Genomic DNA, 8,760 nt, shown 5'->3' with positions numbered 1-8,760 from the left:
TTATATCTATCTGCTTATCTATCTTTTTTTTTTTCTTTTTCTGTTTACCATAGCAATATATACTTAATAGGATGTATAGTAAGTCTGTTGTATTGCGAAAGTAATGCTATACAAACTAAATGGCTGATCACATCTTCCTACATTGAGCGTGTATTAAGCGTGCTGTTGCTATGGGCTGAGTGTACAAGCGATTTTATAATGCAGCAGGTTTCACACAACAAGATCAGTCAAGAGATAATTAAGGATGAGCAATAAAAGCAACTTTTTATTTTATACAAGTGATTTACAAATAAGAATGACTTTTACAAGATGTGAACGAGTTTTGATATGGATTCTAGTAGCCCAGAAATTTTACACTACGACGGACCCCTTTTGGCCACGATTCATGTTACAGCGGATATTGAGTCATCAGCCTGACATTTTTATGTTTTCTATGTTAGTTTTTATATCTAAATGCACTTGCCAATGAGGTATTCAGAAGATAGATTGGCGTTCACGCTTGATAAATTACGGGTTTGGTTTGTGTCCTGGTGATTGTTGATGTCCTTTTTTTTTTTTTTTAGCTCCATGGTCAATTTCTTTGCCGTGATTATCAAAGGGAAGGCAAAGAGAAGAAGAGTCAACAGAGGAAGGCAAGTAAACAGGCATACAGGAAGGCAGACAGAGAGCGAAAGAGAGAGAAAGAGAGATGATGATAGATGAGAAGGGAGCAGGGCTTCAGCATCTTATTTACAAGTTGAGGATATGTACAAAGTAATATACATAAATAAAAATACAAAGTATGTACAAGAGTAAAGATACAAAAATATATACAGTATATGCAAGTCTCAGAGGAACTAAGAAGCCAAGTTAGTATGTACAAACGGCATCCTTGATTTCCTCTGAGACAATTGCCAGAGAAGTAAGCATCACTGTCAAGGCATTGCAAGCAATGCAGAGAAGGACTCTCCACATACCGCGTACCAAGGTAGGAACTACTCTCAAGGCAATTCTAAAAGAAAATTTTTAAGAATACAGCTTTCATCTTCACCACAAAGGATCCGACGGACAGTTGACTCGACCGCGAAAAGAAATTTTTGAAAAACATTTTTTTTTAAAAAAACGAAAAAGAAAGCTTCTTTCTTTTAAGCTTATTTTATAGTAAATAAAATTGGAGCCTTGGATCTTGTAAAAAATTTATTTGGCATTTTACTGATTTAGTTAAATTTGAAAATAAACAAGTACTCGTGCTTGAATCCTTCTGATAGATAATGGATGAGAGAGCATCCCTAGAAGAATCAGAATATCCTGAGTGCTTTAAAAAAGAAGAGTGGAAATATCTGCTGACTCTATCAAGTTTATACAAGAGGCCAATTTCAAAAAAAAAAAAAAAAGAGGCGAGTACTTCAGTAGAATGCATCATCTGAATAACCTTAACCACAGTATCTTGTGATAAAGGTTGCCACCATAAACAAGTTTAAGCAAATTTGGTAAGTGCTTTATCCTAGTCGCTGAAAATGAGCATATGCAAAGAAACGAGAATTTTCTTGTTATTACAATGACTCTTTTTAGGAGATATTGAATATGTATTCTATCGATTGTTACAAAGGAGAAACAGCTGTCTCAATATTTATCAGTATTCGTAGGTACTATGTCATTCATAAAGTGTTAGTTGAACAGATTGCATGAGCATCATCCTGTCTAGAAAGTGCAAGAGTAAGGGATACACAAGAATTACGCATAAAGCCATCAATATAGGAACACGAAAACGATGTGTGTCATAGGGATACCCATGTAGTTGGTCAAAGTGCTTTGCTAACAAGTCTAGCCCTTCAATAAATAGTAAAGCATGGCGGAGAGAATAGAGGACTATAAAATACATCTTTCCTTTATGTGTAAAAGCCAAAAGGAGTAATTCTCATGCAGATCTGCTTTCACTTTTTCCCCCAGAGCTACAATTGTTAAGAAAATTAATATTGGCGACCACTCTTGAAGAAAGTGCAAGGAGATGCCAAGTCTTCAGGCTAATCAGCCTTGCTATAGAAATGAGTTCATTCTTACTTCCGTCAACATCGTTACAAATAGAAGGCAAAGCGAGAAAACAGTAACCTCTTTTGTTTAACCATGAGACTATCATTCATCTCTGATATTATAGTCGTCGATTCGCTGACAGAAAAGGTCTCAGTAAACAGAGGTTTTCTTAAGCAAGCTTACTAACACTATCATTATATTACAAACATGAATTCTTTCACACATTAATAAAAGACTCTTGTTTGAGCCTTGTCCAAAATACAAGTTTAATATAAATGTTTTATTTTACGAAGTATTCGTGAATTGAACTACAGAAATATCAGACTTAATTTATTAATCCTTCTAAAAAGGATATAATCCGATATGCTACAACCAAAGCCATTATAATATGAAATTGAATAATATTGTCATCATTACAACACTGTTACATGTGAAGTTTTTCTTATTACTCGTTACGCAATTGATTGACACATTGTAAATGAGTCATCTGCCAACGAATGAACTGTTCAATTTTTGTTGTACAGTGATAAATTGTTTTATCCAGTTTTGACTAGGGTTCAGCATGACTATCGAGCCAAAACGAGGTTTCATACAATTGGGGTATTTTATACCTATTCGAGCAGTAAGGACCCTAGTGCCTAATGTAGGATAAAATAATGCTTCATGAATAGTCCTGCTCCTATTGTCATTTATTTGCTAAAATTGTAAAATGTACACGATCTATGCAAACACAAACACCTTGACTGTCAAAGCTAGAGTGAACAACCAACGGATATTCAACACTTTACTCTAAGCTTTCAAATAAACTAATTTGCGAATGCTTAAGAATGTATCCTTATTATCCCAGAGTAATTATAATGTTTATTATGATATTAAATAGTAAAAGTAGGAGTAGGTCAATGAAGACAACAATAAATAAAAATCTTATTCACATTCAGCACAACAGTAGTCCATAAATGGGAGATCAGCACGGTTACCAGCCCAAGTTGGGAAAGGATAAGCTTGGCCGTTACCGCCACCTTGTAATGCCATGGAAAGGAAGAAGACCATAAGAGAGGTTCCTGAATCGAGGGCAGCAGAGAGAAGGTAGTTATACTTGGAGAACCAAGCAGTATATCTTCGTTTCAAGTAGTACTGAGAGACAACAACGAGAACGAAGCCGACTGTGATCCAACCAGTGGCAGCACCGGGGATGATGGCCATACCCATTAAGAGAGTAGGAATATTGACATACTGGAACCCAGCCTTGGGGAACTTCTTGTGGAGTAACCAGAAAGGAACTGGGAGGAAGAAACCTATGAGAAGAGCCCAGAGGACGATGTAGTAGTTACTCTTGGGACCAAACATAAGGTTGGGACCAACAGCACCCCAGGTGATAGCAGCAGAGTTAATGGTTTGAGGAGAGATACCACTCCAGAATTGATTACCACCAGGTGTCAAAAGAACCTCACGTTCGTTTTCAACAATGATCTTGTTAACAATGTAGTTAAAAAAACAGCCAACGACGGTACCAGCCATCTGACTGAAGAAGGTCCATCTTGGAGGAACCTTGAGATAATGACCGATCTTTAAGTCTTTAGCCATGAGGCCTGCCTGACTCATGGTGTTGTAGCCGAGAGTTTTGAAGTACATATTGGCAATGGCGTAACCAGGCATGATGAAACCACAGATCATTTCGGTCAAGACGTTCAAGCCAAAGTTATTACCAGTAACAGCATAAATCAAGTTAAGAGGAAGAGAAAGAATGGTAGAGAGAGCAATGGCGAAGATGACACCCCACCATGGAAGTTGACTTTGATTTGCGTAGGCAATGCCAATATTCAAAGCAATACCACCAATGAAAATGATATAGTACCACCAGTTGGGAACTTCATTATATTTCTGCATAAGACGTTGGTGGATATCCATATCCTTATTGACAGAGCTCTTCCAGGCTTGACGGAATTGTCTCCAGATTTGTTTACCATAGAAAAGGAATACGTGGGAAATAGTAGCAGTAACACCAAAGTTGAGAACGATATAACTGAAAGCATAGACAGCTGCGAATTGAGGATAGCCAATTTCTTCCAAGGCTGTGGCGTTGATAGACATATCAGGATTAAGAACTGCCTTTTGAGGGTACTTGACAGAGGTACCATTGTCAAAACGTCGGTAAATACCATTAGAAAGGAAGGGATAGCTTTTAGCGTGCCATACGTCAGAGTAATAGAGGAGAGGAGCAATAATCCAGATACAGACAATACCAAGGAAATAGTTGACCTGAACCCAGAAAGGGATAACAAGAGGTGTGGCATTCAATAAAAAGTTCCAGTCAAAACTAAAGTTGAAGATACCCATGCCTTCGTTGACAGCAGCTCCACCAAAGATATTTTGAACAACACTGCTATCTCTTCTAGCGAGACAGACAATGGAGATGGAAGAGAGAAGAGGGAACATGTATTGAGGAATGAATTCATAGATAAAGATGCCTGCAAAGACGATGAAGAAAAACTTGGTACGATAACGAGCTTCGTCCTTGTCAGTGTTGAAAGTCTTCAAGACGGAAATGTTGGGTAAAGCTTGTGGCCAGATCATGTTGGCTGGGTATACAAGGAATGGTCTAAGTTGTCCAGCAATACCATAACCTACAAGTTGCGTAGCAAGTAATAAAAAGATGGAGCCAGCGGGCCCAGGTGATTGACCAAAATAGAGTTCTTGAGCACCCAAGATGTATGTACCGTAAGCGGCAGTATTAGCAGATGAAACCATGACATAGATACAGGTGTGTTCCTTGTAGTTGAGCGGACCGGGGTTAAGCCAGCCACCTTTAGGAAGAAGTCGATACCAGAGATTACAAAAGACATAGGCAAGGATAAGCATAAAGACACTTGATAAGGGCACACCAACAGGCTTAAAGTTCATCAGTTGACTCACAGAGGATGAAAGAGCAGAGAGAAGCTGTTGTAAGGTAATTAGCGACGAATACTTTAACTGATGGTTATACTTACAATACCAACGACAAGAGCACGAACAGAGAAAGCCTGAAGAGTAGGGTCATCATCAGTGACGGCAATTTCATTAACAATGGCGATATCGATTTCATCCGTTTCTTCGTGATGCTCAGCATCAAAGTGCTTGCTTTCTTCATCAATCTTCACATCTTTTGAATCCCTTAACCAGAATTCATCATGATGTTCTTGCTTGATTTCAGTGGTAGTTTCGACTTTTTCTTCTGTTTGAAGGACTTCTTCTTTTTTCTCGTCCGTCATTTATGGTGAAAAGGGGAAGTAAATTAAAAAAAAGAGAGAGAGAGAGAGAAATGCAAGTAGATAAAAAAAGGGGGATGTTTGTTTATGGTCCAAGTGTAAAGCTCATGTATTTATATGCATAGTTTGCCTAGGAAACTCAAGTATCACAGATTATGGTAAATATACCAATGAAATACTTGAAACCACAGATCACGAAATGAGTCTACTCTTTTTGATAATGCATTCCTTTCTGTCCCTTCTATCACAATCAAATGGTGCAACTGCTTTATATTGCCTATAAAAGGCAATATAAGCTTTATAAAGAAAGTACTACAATTTAAATTCTTAAACCATTTATTCAAGTACTTTTATTCTCAAATCCAACTGGAAACCCGGAATCAACATTGTTACTTTTAGAAAAGGCCAAAACCTTGTATATTCTTCCCATCTGCTTGGGATCCATTAAACGTTCTGCTCCGTCAAGGATTGCCTTTCGACTAGCCGATGATTTCGCACTTCTAAATAATTTTTCTACTCTGGCATGTATACCAAGAGACTGTAAGAATTCTGATTGTGTGATGGGGCCAAAAGTGATGATATCTATTATATGTATTATCAGAAACAGAGAGGCACATGTATAACTTCAAACCAACTTGCCTGATCGTTCTTTAATTACTTGTTTTAGATATGCAAAGTCGACGTCTGCACTTAAATCAGCAGTACCTGGATCACTCATTGGATGAATGATTTTGTGATTCTTAATTGCCTACAAGTAACGTTAATCTAAAGTGTAACACAGAGTCAATCAAGTGCTCTTGTTATTTTTACTCTCAATGTATGTCCTTGAATATAATCTTGTCCATAGTCAATGACTAACCCCGTTCCACCATTTCTATTCAAGTATTGCGCAATAGCATGAATATAATTCCAACTATCAGGAGAAATCTCAACTCTATCTCCGTCCTTGAATGATTTAAATCGCTCGTCGTCTAAAAAGGCTTTTGTCGCTGCTGTTGGTTGAGCAGATGTTACAAAACGAAAGTTATATTCCCTAAATAGTATAAGCGCCCCTTTCTTTCCTTTTCTAGACCGATTTTCTATTTACTTTTCGTTATCATCATCAATATCTATCAACACTTCCTTCCATTCTGACTCCACTTTCTATATCGGCAAGGTTATTTTTTATCCACATTTTCACACACACACACACACGCTATTTTTACCTCAAAGATGTGAATTGGTAGAGCATCAAAGAACTCATGAGCCATAACGAATGACCATTGGTCTACAGTATCCAATTACATACTTTTCCGATTACACTCTTATTTATCATACCTGGAACAAGCTCGATACCATCACACCAGGAGATGGTAATGCCATCGTCACGAGTAATTGTTTCGATGCCTGACCCTTTATCTTGTCGTAAAACGTCTTTATCTTCTGATCCTTTGACTAGAGCCGCTCTCTGCATCTTGCGTAGCCCAGGACTTGCTTCAATCAATCGAATATCAGTGATTGTTTTATAAAAATGAGGAAAATGCGATAATGCCTACAAGAATATTTTTAGTCTTTATTATTTCGCACGCACACATACACTCATACGCACGCTTGTATACGTGTGAATGTGTTCAACTTACCCTCAACATATCATTCATCAATGTACCACGACCTGGACCAAATTCGATGATTTGTGTCTTTTCTGGTTTGCCCAGCCTCATCCATTCTGTCAAGTACCAGATACCACATAACTTTTTTTTTAAAGAAAAGAGGGAGTCTTCAGTGACCACATATCCTACATATATATTTGCCCTTACCTCTCCAAAGACTTGACTGATCTCTGGTGAAGTAATAAAGTCACCCTGTTTTCCAAACACGTCGCCTAACATATAGTATCCACTTAATGGGTTCACGAGCACCTGACGCATAAAGTGTGCTACAGTAAGTGGCCCCGATATCTAAGATACAAAACAGTAAATCGGGTGATGAGTTGCTTTTTGATCAATTAACTCAAGTGTTACCTTGATAGAATCATGTAAATGTTTTGCTAATGGTGACAATGGCTCTTTCTCGATTTTAGCTGTTGGGCTACTGTAATAACGATATGCTTGTGATATCGGTCTTGATGAGTTAGTTAATGGTCGTAAAATGCGCAACATGAAGGATAGAATAAACTAATCTATATTTTTTTTTTGACACTTCAAGGGGGAGAACGCTGAATCTCCGCAAGAATTTACAGTCCTAGTGTTTTTTTGTCTTTCAAAGCTCTCTATTTTATGCCTCCAATAGTGACATCGTCACTGCCCAATAGTTCTCTTGTATTCAAGAAGAGTTGATGTTGTTAAATAGCTATGTTGCCGAAACGAAGACTAATGATGTGGTTATAGGCTTTTTAGCCGCGCTTTATTCTCAGTAATATAATACAATAAAACTACTTTCTTATTTTTATTCTTCGCGTCTTTCTAACTGTGCATTGGTCTGTGGTTTGGGGAATTGGTGACAGGGACAGGCTGAGTATATGCCTTCATATATCATAGGAGGAGGTTCACTGCATCCTTAGTCTTTGTTTTGACAACATAGCCATTATGCCTACTACAGTTGCCGTTGCCTTTACTCCGATCTCGGATGTGGTTCTTGGTAACTTCTCCAAACAGTGTTGACAATATCCGATCCACGTTCGTGCTTATTTCTTGGTCTGTAACAGTATTTTTCAATCATGTTTCTCATCAAGCTCCAGTTCGAATGCAACTTTACTTGCTCTATGGGAACACCCAGCGATGCTGCATTCGTGCTTGCTGCTGATTGCAGAGAGTGAGCCTTGAACTTCTTTGCATTGGCTCCAGAATCCTTCATCTTTCGACAAAGTAAAGTAACAAGTTGACCAAGATTGTCGAAGACCCCAGGTCATTATTGCGGTTAGTACTAATGACTGCTGACAGTTACTAGAAATTCTGATAATATTCATTTTTGTAGTTGCGAAATGATGAGGATAACGACTTTGGACTTAGATACAATTTGTATTGGAACCAGAAACTGAGGCTAGGTTGACAAGAGCTATTCAAGAGGAGAACCGACAAACAATTGTCGAATTGAGCAAGTTGGCAAATAGAATTATTTGACAACTCGCAAAGAAGGCTATTATTATTATAAATTTTATCATGTAGTATAGTGAGGGACCTAAAACTTATTCTTTAAAATACATAGGTTTATGGTTCAGATGAGGACGTAGATGATGAACTTGAGGTTAATGAAAATGAAGACGATGAACATAAAGATGACGGAATATCAATTGCTTTAAAGCAGCTATCGGCTTTAGCTTCTGACGAGTAAGTACTTGATGTTAAGAAATAACGGTATACTTTTTATAACTGGTATTTTGTTATAAACTGAGTAGAGTGGGTCATCTGAAAATCATTGATTTATCGTCTCGATCAGCGTCACAAATACTTCAATCCGAAATCCTAGTCGGAACCTTTGATAAAATTACTACTGTAACCAATGTTGAACTTATAACCCTACCTGAATA

The 8,760-nt window shown here is 37.7% G+C and overlaps 3 protein-coding genes across 3 annotated transcripts; all 3 read right to left on the bottom strand.

Moving 5' to 3' along the window:
- Nucleotides 1-2,852: 2,852 nt before the first annotated feature.
- RHIMIDRAFT_224887 (OPT superfamily oligopeptide transporter) lies at nucleotides 2,853-5,307 on the bottom strand. Its single transcript, XM_023607516.1, has 2 exons — nucleotides 4,998-5,307; nucleotides 2,853-4,947 (listed from the first exon to the last, which is right to left on the bottom strand). Exons 1-2 carry the CDS (start codon nucleotides 5,256-5,258, stop codon nucleotides 2,935-2,937), a joined length of 2,274 nt encoding a protein of 757 aa, XP_023467590.1. The 5' UTR covers nucleotides 5,259-5,307; the 3' UTR covers nucleotides 2,853-2,934.
- Nucleotides 5,308-5,589: 282 nt separating this feature from the next.
- Nucleotides 5,590-7,759, bottom strand: RHIMIDRAFT_277517 (DUF185-domain-containing protein). The gene is made up of 9 exons (XM_023612693.1): nucleotides 7,256-7,759; nucleotides 7,052-7,192; nucleotides 6,875-6,985; nucleotides 6,573-6,786; nucleotides 6,461-6,522; nucleotides 6,343-6,398; nucleotides 6,066-6,288; nucleotides 5,895-6,003; nucleotides 5,590-5,837 (listed from the first exon to the last, which is right to left on the bottom strand). The coding sequence occupies exons 1-9, from the start codon at nucleotides 7,391-7,393 to the stop codon at nucleotides 5,596-5,598; spliced, it is 1,296 nt and encodes a 431-aa protein (XP_023467589.1). The 5' UTR covers nucleotides 7,394-7,759; the 3' UTR covers nucleotides 5,590-5,595.
- On the bottom strand, nucleotides 7,680-8,087 carry RHIMIDRAFT_235875 (uncharacterized protein; the record flags this gene model as incomplete). The annotated part of the gene is made up of 2 exons (XM_023608439.1): nucleotides 7,680-7,782; nucleotides 7,849-8,087. The coding sequence occupies 2 exons, from the start codon at nucleotides 8,085-8,087 to the stop codon at nucleotides 7,680-7,682; spliced, it is 342 nt and encodes a 113-aa protein (XP_023467588.1).
- Nucleotides 8,088-8,760: the final 673 nt, after the last annotated feature.

The sequence above is a fragment of the Rhizopus microsporus genome, assembly GCF_002708625.1.
Source record: "Rhizopus microsporus ATCC 52813 unplaced genomic scaffold scaffold_5, whole genome shotgun sequence".
Lineage (NCBI taxonomy): Eukaryota > Fungi > Mucoromycota > Mucoromycetes > Mucorales > Rhizopodaceae > Rhizopus > Rhizopus microsporus.
The sequence above is the reverse complement of the archived record's forward strand: the minus strand, read 5'-3'. Positions and strand labels throughout refer to the sequence as shown.

Bases quoted from the DNA above. Each gene is read 5' to 3' on its own strand.
- RHIMIDRAFT_224887 (XM_023607516.1), bottom strand. From the start codon at position 5,258: ATGACGGACGAGAAAAAAGAAGAAGTCCTTCAAACAGAAGAAAAAGTC. The intron at 4,948-4,997 runs GTAAGTATAACC...ACCTTACAACAG, and splicing joins GTGCTCTTGTCGTTGGTATT to CTTCTCTCTGCTCTTTCATC.
- RHIMIDRAFT_277517 (XM_023612693.1), bottom strand. From the start codon at position 7,393: ATGTTGCGCATTTTACGACCATTAACTAACTCATCAAGACCGATATCA. The intron at 6,986-7,051 runs GTAAGGGCAAAT...TTAAAAAAAAAG, and splicing joins TCAGTCAAGTCTTTGGAGAG to TTATGTGGTATCTGGTACTT. The intron at 6,523-6,572 runs GTATGATAAATA...TGGATACTGTAG, and splicing joins TGGTATCGAGCTTGTTCCAG to ACCAATGGTCATTCGTTATG.